The sequence below is a fragment of the Setaria italica genome, chromosome VIII (assembly GCF_000263155.2).
Source record: "Setaria italica strain Yugu1 chromosome VIII, Setaria_italica_v2.0, whole genome shotgun sequence".
NCBI classification, from domain to species: Eukaryota; Viridiplantae; Streptophyta; class Magnoliopsida; order Poales; family Poaceae; genus Setaria; species Setaria italica.
Genome location: NC_028457.1, coordinates 37,893,383 through 37,909,261, shown reverse-complemented (window position 1 = coordinate 37,909,261; position 15,879 = coordinate 37,893,383). Strand labels below are relative to the sequence as shown.

The following is a 15,879-nucleotide window of genomic DNA, read 5'->3' as shown; positions in this document are numbered from 1 at the left end:
ATACCCTTTCAGTGTATTGAGATATAAGCAAAATTCAAGACATACACACCCTTGATAACAAGTGTATTGACTGAAGCATCAAACTCATACATATATGGTCAGCTGATCTTCAACTTGCGTTTTGTGAAAGTCTGGAGAGGGTGTCGAATCTACCACAAGCAAGAGAGCTGCGTGTGGTGGGTTCTCCATGCTTGACGTGTATTGAGAAGTTGGACAGTTTGGAGCAGCTGGGTCTGCACGAGAGTATGCAAGAGGTCTCCTCACTGTGGCTGCCTGGGCTCCAACAGCAGTGCAGACAAGTTCATGGTGAAGATTTGGATGTCTATAATTGGACATGACATGGCATATATACAACTTTCAGAACAATATGGCTACTAAGATGCCATGCAAGGTGTTCAGATTCAGATTCAACCTGATGACAGTCTGGCACCGGTGAGCTCTGCGATTCTTCTTCGCTCGGTGAATCTTCGCTCTTCGATTGCGTCTCCACGCGCATGCGCAAAGGTCGGCGGCGAGCATGCCGTTGCCGTCCCGCCACGCCCAGCACCCCGTCGCGGTCGTCGGCCTCTTCGCCTCCGGCTATCGCACCACACGAGGAGGAGCAGGTGCAAGAAGGCGAGACTCCGAGGTGCTCTCGATGAAGGGGCCGGGAGATCGGGACAGCGCCGCGCCGGCGGGACCCAATGGGCGGACGGTATTTCATTTACCGTCCACCCCCTGGGCGCCCACCAGCCGTCCGATCGAGCCTGGGCGGCACAGATCGGGAGCATCCGAGCAGCCTCTGCCTCGCCAGGCGCGCGCGGCAGCTGGCCGGTGGCCGCGGCGCGGTGGCTCTCGACCGGCGCCTTGCTCACTTCGGCGTCGCCGGCGGTGGTGCGATCCCTGCCTGACATGTTGCGAGCTTCTGCAGCAAAGCCCGCTTCACCAACGCTGCCGCGCGCCACCTGGACTGTCGGCGAGCACAAGCCCAGCCCAGAGAGTCCAGCCGTCCTTTATTTTTTCTTTATTTTTTATTTTTCCCTTCCCTTCCTTATCTTTCCACGCCGTCCTTGCTTCTTATCTTTCCATGCCATGCTCTGTCCCCAGCCGTGCCCCTCCCTCACCATGTGCTGCAGCAACCCCGCCTCGGCGCTGCTGCCCTGCCACCGCTGCCCAAGCCGCGCGAGCCGCGAGGAACCCGCTACAGCAAGGCGAGGCCGGGCCGCCGGGATGCGCGGCTGCGCTGACGCCGATAGGGGCTGGAATGGGGCGGGGGAACGCCTCCAGGTCAGCCGCCGGTGGTCGTCCGGCTGCTTGCAGCCACGCCGACGGTGAGAGAGAGGAGGCCGGTGACATTTTATCTGTAATAGTTACTGAATTGCCGGGGCAATTTCGCGGCAATTTCGTTCTTGTGCCTGTGGGGAGAGGAAGGAGCCGGAGGCGCTACTTTTTTTTTTCTCCGGGTCGCTAGTTCATTCTTGAGACCGGCTTCGGGATGGCTTCGGCACCGAAGCCGTTTTCTCGGTGGGCATTAGCTCCTTTTAGCACGCCCGTCCCAAAACAGCTTCATCGGTGAAACCAAAACTGATGAAACTGATGAAGTCAAAAAGACTTCTTTTACAAAACAGCTTCGCGCTACGGTATCTTGATTTGCGTGAAATAAGATGAAGTCAAAACTAAAATAAATCATGCCAAAGAGGGCTTAGTCAGGATTCCGCTACAAGTCGCTGTGGGAGCCGAGCGGGAACCCTGCCAAAGGCCCCCATAGTCGAGGCATACAGGATACTAGACTGTAGACACTGCTAACCAGCAAAACGGAAAAAAATTGGGCCCTGTTGACTTGACCCCGAGTAGTCGACACGGTTTTCCTTCCCTGTTGACGAGTAGAACTTGCATTAATTCCTTTTCCCTGCATCGCCATCGCCATCGCCATCGCCGTGCCTATCACCTCACCAGGCCCAGGAAGCAACATGGCAAACCCAGAGTATAGTGGCCAGAGCACGAGTATTCTGTCTTTGTTGCAATTGGACAGTAGTTTCTGGGGGAAATGAGTAGTGATTGGTAGTGAGTGTAACTCATGCTCGGAGCAGAGTAGAGCGGAGTTGCCGCAGCCGGCTAACACAAGACCGACAGCTATCTCGATTGCTGGGTGCAGGAAGCTAGCAGAGGTGAGAACGAAGAATCGATCAATTCATTTGACTGCTGCTTGCACGGACAGGTTGAGAGAGCTTTACCGATCGACCATAATGTGATCTTGAGTTCAGTTCAGTCTCGCGTGTGTATTCCACGTAATTACAGAGATCGATGGCTGATCCGGTGGCCAGCGTTGAGAAGATCGTCAAGATCGGGCTCAAGATCAAGCAGGCAGTGGACACGGTTCGCAAGAACAAGGAGGTTTGCCTAGAGATCAGGAAGCGGGTGCTCAGGTTCAGCGACATCCTGTCGCAGTTGCAGCAGACGGGGATGCTAAACAACAACCCGGCCATGAGTGGCCCCCTGGAGGATCTTGAGGAGACGCTCGAACGCGGCCTCGAGCTCGTCACGTCCTGCCAGGAGAGACGAAGCACCATCCGCCGCTTCATCACGGCCGGGGACCTGTCCAAGCAGCTGCGCGAAGTGAAGGATGACATCCTGAACAAAGTGATGCTGGCGTCCTTCGCCATCAACACCAATAGCACCATTATGTTGTTCACCATTCATACTGGTATTCGTCCTGATCCGCTACGGCAACCAGAGGTACGGTGCATTATGCTTGGAGAGAGGGTCTATCAGTAGTTTCTGAAACATCGTTCAGCAAGTTTCGAAGAATCAGCAAGGTTTTTAACCCTGCAGGTTCAAATTTTATGGAGCTGTGAACAGTATGCTAACCTACTCCCATATGTTTCTAAATTAGTTTCTAGTTTAATTGCCTCTTGGTTAGTTCAGAGAATAACAAAAAAGGCCTAGAATAATTCTGCCATACGAAGAGTATTTGCACCAATGCACATATATAGGAGTACTGCCTAATAGGATAATTTGTGTTGGATATATTCATCGAGGGATACACACAGTTTTATTATTTAAAATAAAGATGTGAATCGTCATGCTTTTTCAGGAAAGTGGTCTGATGGAGATATCCCATGACAATCATTCATCTGAGGATATTAGGTCAGATATCCATTATGCAAATGTATCCCTCTTTGCCGTGGCACTGTGTGATCTAAGATAGGCAAATAAAGTATATTGGACGTCTTATCAAATTTGCGACTACCATCCAGAGTAAATTGAAAATTAACTGTACAATTCAATAAACTAACAAATTATGTCGCTGCACATAGCAGTTGCATCATCGAATTCATTTAAGCTGTTTAAAACCTTGTATGTAAATATCCACATACATTAGCAACTTGATGAAATATAATTAAAAAGATAGGGGCTGTGCACTTCATCTTACTAGTGCTTTTTTCAGATATCTCTCTGGTTTTTTATGTTTTTTCTCCAACATAAGAGGAAGTTGCTTTTGTTGAATAACGCTGGCAATGGCAGATCTGAACAGAACGGTGAGGAAAATAGCGTACCAGGAGGATCTGAGGCCCTGCTTCCTCCCTTAGCAGGTAAGATTGGATTCTTTATTTTGTTAATTACTCCCTCCGTCCCAAATTATATGTTGTTTTGGCTTTTCTAGCAGGTTTATAGGTGTTTGTATGCATCTAAATATAGTGTATGTCTAGATACATACAAACACCTATGAACCTAGAAAAGTCAAAACGACCTATAATTCGAAATGGTTGGAGTATTTTTTCCCACAAAAGCTTCCAATTGTTCATCCGAACTTGACACCGTCTCAATTCTCAAGTAGCTACCAATCCTACCTCCCTTGTCCCATGACATAATCTTATCATTAGATCTTGACAATAATAATTCTTCCCTTGGACTGCATCGATCAACCATAAAAACAACGTATCCGTTATTCCGTTCACACCAGACAGCTACAACCATGACCAAAAGATTTCTCTAGCCTAGACAAGATTTAAGCCACTTACGTGATCTCCAGGAGCACAACATTGATCTCCAGGAGCCTAGACAAGACATCCCTGCAGTTTTCAAAATCCATCGTTGTGGGCTCCATGGATGCCATCGCCCCCGTTCTCAGGCCAACATCAAGCTGAGCTCCATGGACACCGTACGCGTTGCAACCGGATCCGAACTCCTTGGCCACCCCCACTAAGTTCCAAGATATGGGCTCTCCACGCTTCCACCATGACCTTCATTATATTGCAAGGTGGGAGAATGCTGGAAGCCTATCTTGGTTGTTGATTGCCACAGAGTTGGAATGGAGAAGCTCAGAAGCAGAGCGAGATGGTGCAAGAAGAAAAAGACACCACTAGACAGTCCACGTGCAGCATTGTATGGTCCAGCAGCGCCCATCGCACAGTCACATTTTATATGGTTCAATGCTGTCGCTCCCCTCAGAAGACATCATTGGATGCCTACCAAATATTCTGCCGAACCCACTAGACTTCCTGGTGCTCTGAAAAATGAAGTCATGCACCATTTTTGTAATTTGTCCTGTGGAGCAATCGTCCAGTTCAAAGTTCAAAAACTTTTTAAGACCTGGATTCCTTAGGCTTCAGTTGATGCATTACGTCTCCCCCTCATTTATGTGCATCCACTAGATCATGCTACTAATTAAATCCAAAGCCTTTTTTGCAGTACGACCAAAGTAACATAACCTATCTACATCAAGTGATGCTCCCAGCATTATTGTTATGACGGCTGGGTTGATAGGCACAAACAACTCGGAACGCATGCCATGGTGTAGTAGTTTGGCTATTGACTATGCAGACCCAACTGCAGAACACCCGATCAAAAAATAGATATTATATATGAATTTTCCATTTTTCCTAAAAGATAAATATTGTGACTGCATACACTGTTCATTCAGGTTTGCATAATCTAAATTCTAAACTTGGTATATATGTGTTGTTTCCACAGCAATAACCTTAAGAGAGTTTGGGTTGTCTGAGTTGAAGGCCGCTACCAATGGATTTTCAGACAGCAATATCATCGGCCGAGGTGGCATAGCTACTGTCTACAAGGTACTTCATATGCCTTTTGTTTTGGATTATTCAGTTTGTATTGCAATATTGGAATCTCCTAGAAAGGGATGAGACACACGTAACGCAAAACCTAGAATTTGATCCTTGGTACGGTAGGCAGGGTACAAATTAATGTAAGTGCTAATGCATGTCCAATGGCTACTAGGACCATCTTAGTAATACGTCGTTTTAATATGATAACTCCACTTATCACAAATTGTTTTTTTATGGTAACTCCATTATCAAAAGTGATTTTGTTAACAAAAACCATCAGCGATACATCTATCCTATGGACAACAAACTGCTTTTGATTATACTCTGACTTCCACACTAGCAAATTTGAATTCCAGAAAGATGAATTCAGCATTTCAGACAAGGGTCGGATTGGTCAAGCGCCAAATCGGCAGGGCTGTATAAGTAGATTCGTTTAATCTTCTTGGTTTCAGGCGTCATGAAAGATTCATGTTACATTGTATAGGTCATTATTATTAGAAATTTTAATTTCTTCTTTGTATAAAGATGTGCCATTCCTGCATATTTTAGTAAAGACTAGCTATAGTAACATGAATCCATCATGTACCAGGGTGTATTAGATGACCAGAGTGTGATTGCCATCAAGAAATTCCGTTGGGCACCTCGCTTGGGTTGGGCGCACACCTACGAGCAACTTCTTCTTGCTTCAAAGCTTCAGCACAAGAATGTAGTGCAAGTTCTGGGATACTCCCACGAGAATGGAGCTGTTAAGGACAGAGAATATATCTGGGTCGAGGAATATGTTCCAATGGGAACCTTGCACGAGATTATTCATTGCAAAGGCATGTTTCCATTGAAATATCGACAGCTTTTAATCTCTTAATTAACTATTTGTGTGGTTCAACTAACTGATTGATACATAGTTGTTGCTTCATTGTGACACTATGCAGAGCCCCGATTTGATTGGTCCTCCCTCATCCGGATAATTGAGGGCATAGCTCAGGGCGTAAGGTACCTACATGAGCAACGTGTTGTCCATTTGGACCTGAAACCAACAAACATCGTCTTGGATTCCCACATGAATCCTAAGATTACTGATTTTGAAGTAGCGAAAGTATTGAATGGTAATCAATTGGAGGGCGAGATCATCACAGCAGGCACATTGTAAGATCTCATTCCTTTAGGTATCTCCATTGCATGGAGGTTTAGTTAATTCCTTCTTTTTCTCATTTATTATCTTTTGCTGATGTAAATTTTGATTTTTAACTGTTCAGTCAATATATAGCTCCAGAATATCTGACAGACGGTGTTGTGTCAATGATGAACGATGTGTACGGTTTTGGCGTCACCCTCCTTGAGACTGTAAGTGGAATCCGAAGACGACATAACCAACCAAGAGAATTCCATCTACACCGATGGGTACGTGCTGACACGCACCACGAACATGGATCTGTTATTGTTCCTTGGTGAGCCTGTGTAAAAAAAATTCCACAAACATGATCGATGGGGAGTGCATGCAAAATTCCACTAAAAATAGCTAATATAGATCATCTACTGTCATGCAAGATTAAAGGTTGGAATAAAACTTGTGCAGAATTCCACTAGAAAGTTATTTCTTCTTGTATGTTCTTTCCAATTAAAGTTCAATTTTTGCGTAACTTTAGATGTTAGCATGCACCATCTATCCATGATTTTTAGTGGAATTTTGTGTACACTTTAGAGGTACATCTATGGATTATTAACACGGATATGTTGTCCCTCGATCGAGAGAAACCGTGCTTATATTATGCTTGTTTTTTTCCTGATGTGGAATACTGTCAGGCTTGGAAGGCTCTCGAAGGTCGACGGAAGTTTGATCCGGCACTGTTTGCCGAGCCTCAGCTAGTGGAGATAAAAAGGTGCATACAGATAGGCCTGCTGTGCGCTCAGCATGAGTCGGCAGACCGCCCCACCATGGAAGATGTTCTTCTGATGCTCAATGGCGAGAAAGAACTGCCGACACCAGAGAAACCAGCGTACATCAAATCGACTGCCTAGCTTGTATGGCTCTGCATCCACCGTGCATCATTCATCTATAACTCTATCCAATCTTTCGATGCGTTGGTGAGAATACGGCTGAGAGATTACTTCTGAACTCGATCTGCTATCGATCCATCAGTCTGCTTGTAACTAGGATGGATACAATTTTGAATCTTCTTGCTTTCGTTTTGTGCATATAGGGGGTGATTGGTAGCCCAGCTCGCACCATCCCGGTCCGCACGGTGCAGGTTAGCTTTGATTGGTTGCTAGGGCTGCATATTTTTGCTGCATGGCCTCGTTTGGATTCCCCCTTCCATTCCGGCCAGCATTGTACGCAAAATTTGGCCTTCCCTCACCAGCTAGGATGAGATGATACAAGCAGGACAATAGGCTCCACTTGCAACCACACAAAGCAGCCTTTCATGAAGCCAACCAATCAACAACTCTTTCCATTCTAGCTCAGGCTATACGCAACCCAATCAAGTCTGCATGTACGCTTCTGTGCTGGACATGATGAGTCTGAATCTCGTCACCATTCTGGACCTCTCCTTGAACTGCAACCAATCACGCTCATAATGTACTGATTGAGTGTATCCTGGTTGCTTTCTTTTGTTCACAATGACACATGCTGCTTCTCTGAACATATATACAATTGCACACATAGGATCACGCCCATAAGCCGCGGCAGGAGGACCCCTGGGCTGTCAGATCGAGCCTGGATGGCACAGATGGGTCTAATCGAGGATTTGTCACAGATCTTCCAGCTAACTAGTAAAATGGAATACATTTTACAAAAGTTCCACGACTTTTTGTTCGATTTTGCGCAAGGTACCCATGCTATGTTTGTATACATTCGTGCTGGACTCTTCTAGCCACACGAGGTGGATGCGGCTCGCTCCAGCTCCCTTAGATAACGAGCCGGCTCGACTCGTTAAAAGCTCGAGTCAGCTCGTTTTGGCTCGCGAGCTGTACCAAGGTAACACAGACTCACAGAGCACATGACGCCATGGATGTGGAAGGAAGTTGATTCTATTCTATTATATCCCATTTAATATAATATTTTAACAAAACCTTTCTCTTACTAAATTTCTATACCCCATTAGGGACACCAAGGCTCATGCCATAGCTGACAGGAGTATATATCTTGAAAAATATGTTCGGAAGATATAATTACTGAAATATTACATCAAAATGGGCTAAAAAGATCGCAATGCCATTGATGATGGCGGCTACTAGTTGTAGCTCCACTTGCCACATCTCCGTCCCCACAAACAATTAAAGGCCTTCTTGGAGAAGACTTGACCCAAGTAAGCATGATAATATTGACCATCCCTATCAGGCATCAAAACACGTCTTTCGTCCACTGCACTGGGCTTCTTGTAGTACTCATGATTGAGTCTTTTCGAAAACGAGTAAATGGTGTGGCCACGCTGCTAGATGTGCACAACGCGCAAATGCTAGGAGGAATCTACAGGTGAACACAATTGATTATTGTTTGATTGCTACATATGACTCGGTTTAGAAAGATTTTCAGATCTTAATTTGCTCATGACTTCGGTTGCGTGTGTAATTGTTCAGTGCTTAGATTAGTCCTGTGCGGGAAGAGGGGCTTAGATCGATGGCTGATCCGGTGGCCGGCGTGGAGAAGATCGTCAAGATCGGGCTCAAGATCAAGGAGGCCGTGGACACGGTTCGCCACAACGAGGAGGAGTGCCGCGAGATCAGGAAGCGGGTGCTCAGATTCAGCGCCATCCTGTCGCAGCTGCAGCAAACAGGTTTGATGAACGATAGCCCGGCGCTGAGCGGCGCGCTGGAGGATCTGGAGGAGAGCCTCCAGCACGCCCTCGAGCTCGTCACTGCCTGCCAGGAGAGGAGCACCATCCGCCGCCTCATCAAAGCAGGGGACCTGTCCAAGCAGCTGCACCGGGTAAAGGATGACATCTTGAACAAGGTGATGCTGGCGTCCTTCGCCGTCAACACCCAGGCCACCATCGTGTTGCTTACTATTCAAGCTGCTGGTGGTCATCCTCCACCCAGGCAGCCAGAGGTACCATTATATTGTTTGTGTTTTTTACCCATGCAGATAATGATATTTGCACATTGTTGAAATGCATCTTCATTGGTTTTGATTTTTCCTATTTTATTTTCAAAAAAAAAATTATTTAAGTCATGCCATGATACTTTATCTAATATAATGGATCTGTTAAATTAGAAAGCCGTTGCAAGGCACGGGCACTCTACCAGTGATGATACAAAGGATCAGACATAGTTTCCGTGAAGAAGGCATTTTACCCAAATAATGAATGCTATATGGCCAAGATGGCTAATTTGTGTTGGATCTAGTTGTGATACAAATTTCAGTTTAACACCATATATAGGCTTCATTACGATATCGTAATTGCATCATTTTGCAATTTCAGGATGCAGGAGTGGTCGATTCAACTGATGATGCTAGGTCAGTTATATACGATGCAACCTCTTTTGTTGTGGTGGTATGATATATAGTAACATATATGAGTAAAGCATACCATTTTAGCATATTCATTCATGCTGGAGATTCCATATATCTTTCATCAGACTAAGAAAATACAAGTATCCATGTCAAGTCGAGGACTTGAACCTCAAGTGGACTAGATTCCATCACAAGAAACCTTACAAACTATAAGCTGTGCTCAGTTTGTGCATATAGCTTTTATTTGTGTACATTGGCTAATGGATATTGGATGCCAAAGATAATTAGTTAAACTTATTTTTATTTTTGTTCTTTTGCGTTTTTACGTAATTAAAATAATCATTGTCTCTCAATACCATTTGCAGAACTGAATTGAATGATGTGGAAAACAGCGTAATAGCTGGAAGTGAGGTGCCATTGGCTCCCTTATCAGTTGGTAAGATCACATCATGTACTGTGGTATATCTGTGTTGCGTCGTACCCATATCATGGTATTAAAATCAATCACACCATTCAGCGATCAATGGAAAACTAGAACTGACATGAAAAAAAAATGCTCACCTTCTGGATCATAACCTAAGCTAGCAATGATAAGCCATGTGCTATCAATGGCACGGATGCCTAGCTCTGTGAGTTGAAATACAGAGTATGGATTCCTTCATGATTACAAGCTAGCACAGATATTACACGTCTTTGTAATTTTAATGTCAAGTTGTTTTTGGAAATTTATAACATCATATCAGATTTAGGAGACAAAATATAAAAATTGTAGTTTTCAATCTATAATTTTCTAGTTGAATTTTTATTTGAAGCCATTTCGATGACCAAATAATTTACCAAAATGTATAGACAAAAAGAAAAAAATATATTCCATTCAGTTTTGCTCCAGTTTTGTCCCTTCCGGTCATAAACTGCTGTTCCAGCTCATGGGCCAAATTGAAGTGAAATTAAATGTTGGATGTGTCAAAACTAAATAGTATTGGAGTTTGAGGTTAAAATTAGACAAGTACAATAGTTGAGGGCTAAGGATGGACGTTTTCCAATAGGTTTTTACAATCTTTGAATGTAACTTTCAGTTAACAAACTAAAGTATCAATTGTTCATCGCATCTTTTGTGTGGTACGCATGGGTATTATAGTTGATGTTTACTACTTTACTCCTTCAAAATAAGTGTTTCACTTGTGTACGGGTAAGATACCAAAGTACATGATTATGTTATTTCCATATCAGCCATAAGGGAGTTCAGGTGGTCTGAGTTGATGGCTGCTACAAATAGCTTTTCATATGGGAACACCATTGCCCGAGGTGGCTCTTTCGTTATCTATAAGGTACTTCATGCTTTGGCTTGATAACTTTGTTCTGGATTGTTTGGAGTGATGGAAAAAAACACGTTTTGGAACCACCTATAGATCATTTTTTTTCTACTATTAACGTGCAGATTTTCAAGAACGAGCTAACATTGCACCTCCTTTCAACTTTGTATTTTCAAAAGATAATGGTACAAGGAATTTTAATATGATACAGTACAAGAACTCTAACAGGGATCCATTATGTAATTGTGTCTATTTTACAGGGTGTACTAAAAGGTGGAAACATTGTCGCCATAAAGAGATGTCATAAAACAATAGACGATTATAACGTGTGGTTACAAGACGAATATTATGATCTACTTCCTGTTGTTTCAAAGCTTCAGCATGAAAATATAGTGAAATTTGTTGGATATTGCGAGGTGTTGGAACAACCTATAGAAACGGAATTCCTATGGGTGGAAGAATATGTGGCGAATGGAAGCTTACAGGATATCATACATGGTATGTTTCAACAGATCTATTGAACATATTTCACTCCTCGGTGAACTTTCCTCTTAATTAACTTTGTTGAATATAATGAGCTCATAATTGCTTCCACCATGATATAACATCTGTAATTTTGCAGATTCCCGAATTCATTGGTCTTCCCTCTTCCAGATAATTCAAGGAATAGCCCAGGGTCTGCATTACCTGCATGAGCAGCGTGTTGTCCATATGGATGTGAAGCCACTCAACATCCTCCTGGATTCTGATATGAATCCTAAGATTACTGACTTTGAATTATGTATAGTTCTGCCTGATAATGAGATCATCATTCATGATTCCATAAAGGGAACAATGTATGTTATTACACTAAAGCTTTTCACCATTTTGGGTACTAAAAATTGACACCTAAATACTGCTACCTCTCAAGTTACAATTTTGGGTACCACTTAGCACGTTTACGTGGACAAATAAAACCCTCTCACATAAATATTTCCATTGACATGAGTACATATATGCACGAAGCTTTTCTTTCATTTTTATTTCCTGAATTTTTCTTTTTTATTTAATTTATAATTTAGGGGATATGCAGCTCCGGAATATATCGAAGCTGGTATTTTATCTACAAAGAATGATGTTTATGCTTTTGGCATCACCCTTCTTGAGACTGTTAGCAGTATGTGCAGATCTAAACCACCGCAAGGCCTACATCGACGGGTAATTAAGTACACACAAACACCTTTGTCAAAACAGTATATACACAGATTGTTTTGGTCTTGTTTAATTTCTTAATGAGATATTCCATAAAACAGCTAAGATTTTCTTTTCACTATATTCGTCAGGATAGGGAGGCTTGGAAAGCTGAACTAATGAAGGAGGAGTTTGATCCGGCACTGTTTGAAGCGTCGGATCTGGAGCAGATACGAAGGTGCATCCAGATAGGACTTGTGTGCGCTCAGCTTGATAGGGCACGCCGCCCCAACATGGACCAAGTTCTTGAGATGCTAAATGGCAACAAAAAATTGCCGAACACAAAATGGCGCCTGCTGGCGTGGTTTTAACATTTGACACCTATATGTCTTCCCTAGCTTGTATGGCACTGTATGACACTGGGCTCTGGGCAGCAGTATCATGTATTCATGCATGTATCTCTGCGTGACTGTGTGTTTGATGGATATAAAAGGACTACATGGATCAAACACTAGACTGTAGTCTGTACTTTAGAGTGCAGACGTTTAGCATTTAATCATCAGCTTGATGTGACATACGATTCAGTTCTCAAATGTGTAAGCAATGATTCTGACTGCAGTCTACAGCTCTGGAAAGGAATTGCAGAGATTTAGAATTAAAGAGGAACTGTACGGATTTGATGAATTTGATATTCAAGTGCTACATCTGTGGGTATTCCCAATAGCAGGGCAAAAAAGACATGAACACTTGTCTGACATCTTGATTGTTGTTATTATCTCTGCTACAAGTTTTTGGTCGGAACCGCATTTGGCCTTACCTTCTCGAAGTTTTCATGGTTATTACAGAATGAAGAGGAGTTTCAGCAGTAGTAAGTGCATCAGGTCGATGACAGTAATTTTCATCCATGTTGGTCTTTCAGAGGTGATATTTTTTTATCTGAAAACTTTACAGCAGCAACGGTAGCTCTTTCTTAGGAAATCTGAAGATACACAGTGCAAGAGAATGAATTAGAAGATGAGGTTATTGCAGATTGATAACATACTGAACTGGGTTTGTTAAATTTGGAACCTAAATGATGGAAGCATGCCAAGGGGAATTGCAACTTCAGAGAATGTGTCAAAGCCTGGAATTTCTTTATCCAGCGTACAATGCGTCAAAGCGTGGAATCTCTTTCTCTTTATATGTAATCAGGAACAAATTCTCTGTACAAGTTGCATCTTCGGAGAAGCAGCTTGTGTGCACATTGAGAGACATCTTTGAAAATTGCATGATTCTGAGTTCTGAATAGTTAAAAAGAGGCACTATACAGATTTGAAGAATCTGAGACTCATAGTAGTAGTACGTCCGCCGGTATTCACAGTAGCAAGGCAAAAATGACATCAAGACACGTCTTTTTTCTTACGGGTACATCAAGACACGTCTGAACATCTTGAAAATTGTTAACTCTACTACGAAGGTTTTGGTCGAACTGCCCTTCGCGCCTTCACCTATCCTTTTTTTACTTTTTTATGGTTCTCTTATAGAATTAAGAGCAGTAGTAGGCACTTCTGGTCGATGACAATAAATTTGATCCTTATTTCTCTTTCAGAGCTCGTATTTCGTCTCAACACCTTACAGCAGCAAGGGTTGCTCTGTGTCAGAAAATCTGTAGGTATACAGGGCAAGAGACTGAATTAGAAGATGTGGTTTTTGCAGGTTGATAATATACTTAATTGAGTTTGTTAATTTTTTAACCTAAAAAATTGAGCATGTCAAGGGTAAATGTCATATGTTGCCCTACTCCTCCTTCAGTGGTGGGAGGCTCAAGGGCTGCACCAACTGTGTCGGCATCGGAGCCTGCGATGACCCTGGAACTTTGTTGTCCTGATGAACCAGAAGGTAAGCTACAGGTGCAAACAGATCATCCGAAAACTCTCGAGCGGTAAAAACAACACCCAAGAGTTGGTCAGGTAGTAAATCTGATTTTATCATCCCATGATGGAAAGAAAATTCCAACATACCTATTTGGCACATATGAATGCATTTTCACCTGAATTTGACAGCTAGTAAATCTGACAAAGAGGGCCAACAATTGCATACTAGCTAGCTGTTCCCAAAGAAAAAACAGGGTGCTAGCTAGATCATTGTTAGTGTGTCAAGTGATAAGATGAGAAAGAATTAAGTCCGTACCATGTAGCGACACTTGAAAAATTTTATGGATATGTGCATCAGAAGAAATTAGAAGAGGAGGTGTAAACCGTGTCAGTACTATGCCAATTACCAAGGCATACTCCCTGAACAATTGCTAAGCAGCATCCATCGCACGAGAGAAATAGGAACGGCACAAGACATGGTCTTACCACAGGTGCCTGTACAAAGAACAGATGACAAAACATAAGCTCTCCACAAACGAAAAATATCAAGAAACAGTACCAAGTGCTATTCCAGCAGTTAATTTCACCAAAATTTCAGATCTCAGCCATTTTTTGTTTTCAGATAACAATGAAAATCAAAAGATCCTGTATGTACAATGATTTGTTGTACCAGTATGGCAGAAGTAACTTAACATCCAGCAGCCAGATTCTGATTTGGACTCCGAAGAATTGGGCTATTATCATGTTCATGCCTCTTGCGCTCAAATATAGGCCAAAATCATAGAAAATTTTTTCATACTTGACGGCCTATTTGGAACATAAAAATTCCACAAGAGACAGTTTCAAGTATTGCAGGGATCTTGCAAGAAAGTTCACATGTTCTAGATATATCGGAAATAACTAGAACTGGTTGTGATGAGCAGGTGGTTGTACCTCTTGGCACGACGAATTCTCACCGGCCTTGTCGAGGAGCCTCACCCAGTTGAGCGTGGCGTCGACGTAGCTGACGAGGGGGAAGAGTTGGAGGTAGAAGCCGATCTCACCCTGCACCTCCCGGAGCTCGTCGGCGTGGCGCGCCCCCATGAAGCACCGGTACGCGTACCCGCGCCGCTGGCAGGAGCGCACGAGCAGGTACGCCCGCCGGAGAGTCTCCTCGAGCTCCTCCACGGGCGCCCGCGTCTCCGGCGCGCGCATCGGGTGCGCGTCCTGGAGCCGCCGGAGCAGGCCGCCGATCATCTCCACCCGCCGCGCCAGCTGCCGGCAGGTGGCGCGGTTCCGGCGCACCGTCCGCGCGGCGTCGGCGATCATGGTGATGAGGCTGTACGCGTCGAGACCCACCAGCTGCGCCACCGTGGCGACCTGACCGACCAGAGCCATGTCCTTGCCGTTGATTTTTGGTTTGGTGGTGTGGTTGAGGTCGAGGAAGATGGAGGAGGAGGAAGAGAAGGTGGGGTGGTGAGTGAGAGCATAAAAAAGGCCATGGTTTGGGAGGGAGTGGCAGACAAGTCCAAGAACTTGACTGGTGTGAAAGAGACAACGGCAGTTGAAAATGATTAGAGTTTTGTGAACTGTGATGCTGACATGTTTGAACGAAGCATACAGTTGGCGCCAAACGTGAAGGAGGCCGGGTTTCCAGGAAGCTTCATAAAGCTTTGTATAAAGTCGTAGGCATGATTTTGAAACTGAATTTTCAATCTTTCAAAGATTCCAAGTTGGACCCATGATTTGGTTGGTTCCTTATCTTGTATTGGGAACACCCTGCTAAACTTTAGCACCTATCACATCGGATATTTGGATACTAATTAGGAGTATTAAATATAGTCTAATTACAAAACTAATTGCTAATGATGGATTAATTAAGATTCGTCTCGCGAATTAGACTCCATCTGTGCAATTAGTTTTGTAATTAGCTTATGTTCAGTTCTCTTAATTAGCATCTAAACATTCGATGTGACCCTTCTAAAATTTAGCACCTCGCATCCAAACGGCCCTAGGCCCTAAAGTAGTTTGCACAGCATACCAGCTTGCCTCATCAGCTGTGA

General features: G+C 43.7%; 3 protein-coding genes across 9 annotated transcripts; 2 read left to right on the top strand and 1 right to left on the bottom strand.

The window, feature by feature from the left end:
• Positions 1 to 1,520: 1,520 nt before the first annotated feature.
• LOC101778756 (putative receptor-like protein kinase At4g00960) lies at positions 1,521 to 7,642 on the top strand. Of its 4 annotated transcripts, none has more exons than XM_012848052.2 (9): positions 1,521 to 2,147; positions 2,278 to 2,715; positions 3,074 to 3,126; positions 3,505 to 3,572; positions 4,954 to 5,057; positions 5,641 to 5,872; positions 5,981 to 6,194; positions 6,305 to 6,449; positions 6,852 to 7,642. In XM_012848052.2, the coding sequence occupies exons 2-9, from the start codon at positions 2,284 to 2,286 to the stop codon at positions 7,065 to 7,067; spliced, it is 1,464 nt and encodes a 487-aa protein (XP_012703506.1). In that variant the 5' UTR covers positions 1,521 to 2,147; positions 2,278 to 2,283; the 3' UTR covers positions 7,068 to 7,642. The 4 variants fall into 4 exon arrangements, with proteins under 4 accessions (XP_012703506.1, XP_012703505.1, XP_022684612.1 ...); XM_012848051.2 differs by having other exon boundaries at positions 2,249 to 2,715; XM_022828877.1 differs by having other exon boundaries at positions 1,521 to 2,715; positions 5,659 to 5,872.
• A 725-nt stretch (positions 7,643 to 8,367) lies between these two features.
• Positions 8,368 to 12,741, top strand: LOC101777673 (cysteine-rich receptor-like protein kinase 45). Of its 4 annotated transcripts, none has more exons than XM_012848658.2 (9): positions 8,368 to 8,523; positions 8,628 to 9,096; positions 9,470 to 9,504; positions 9,867 to 9,937; positions 10,732 to 10,829; positions 11,075 to 11,312; positions 11,437 to 11,595; positions 11,876 to 12,011; positions 12,142 to 12,741. In XM_012848658.2, exons 2-9 carry the CDS (start codon positions 8,668 to 8,670, stop codon positions 12,353 to 12,355), a joined length of 1,380 nt encoding a protein of 459 aa, XP_012704112.1. In that variant the 5' UTR covers positions 8,368 to 8,523; positions 8,628 to 8,667; the 3' UTR covers positions 12,356 to 12,741. The 4 variants fall into 4 exon arrangements, with proteins under 4 accessions (XP_012704112.1, XP_004979931.1, XP_012704113.1 ...); XM_004979874.3 differs by having other exon boundaries at positions 12,137 to 12,741; XM_012848659.2 differs by having other exon boundaries at positions 11,437 to 11,650.
• A 399-nt stretch (positions 12,742 to 13,140) lies between these two features.
• Positions 13,141 to 15,475, bottom strand: LOC101777252 (cell number regulator 13). Its single transcript, XM_004979872.3, has 3 exons — positions 14,771 to 15,475; positions 13,719 to 14,332; positions 13,141 to 13,629 (listed from the first exon to the last, which is right to left on the bottom strand). Exons 1-2 carry the CDS (start codon positions 15,212 to 15,214, stop codon positions 14,192 to 14,194), a joined length of 585 nt encoding a protein of 194 aa, XP_004979929.1. The 5' UTR covers positions 15,215 to 15,475; the 3' UTR covers positions 13,141 to 13,629; positions 13,719 to 14,191.
• Between the last annotated feature and the right edge of the window lie 404 nt (positions 15,476 to 15,879).

Coding starts and splice junctions, on each gene's coding strand:
- LOC101778756 (XM_012848052.2), top strand. CDS start 2,284: ATGGCTGATCCGGTGGCCAGCGTTGAGAAGATCGTCAAGATCGGGCTC. Junction 3,573..4,953: donor CCTGCTTCCTCCCTTAGCAG/GTAAGATTGGAT, acceptor TTGTTTCCACAG/CAATAACCTTAAGAGAGTTT. Junction 6,450..6,851: donor AATTCCATCTACACCGATGG/GTACGTGCTGAC, acceptor GAATACTGTCAG/GCTTGGAAGGCTCTCGAAGG.
- LOC101777673 (XM_004979873.3), top strand. CDS start 8,668: ATGGCTGATCCGGTGGCCGGCGTGGAGAAGATCGTCAAGATCGGGCTC. Junction 9,505..9,866: donor GATTCAACTGATGATGCTAG/GTCAGTTATATA, acceptor TACCATTTGCAG/AACTGAATTGAATGATGTGG. Junction 11,651..11,875: donor GATTCCATAAAGGGAACAAT/GTATGTTATTAC, acceptor TTTATAATTTAG/GGGATATGCAGCTCCGGAAT.
- LOC101777252 (XM_004979872.3), bottom strand. CDS start 15,214: ATGGCTCTGGTCGGTCAGGTCGCCACGGTGGCGCAGCTGGTGGGTCTC. Junction 14,333..14,770: donor AGAATTCGTCGTGCCAAGAG/GTACAACCACCT, acceptor TTCTTTGTACAG/GCACCTGTGGTAAGACCATG.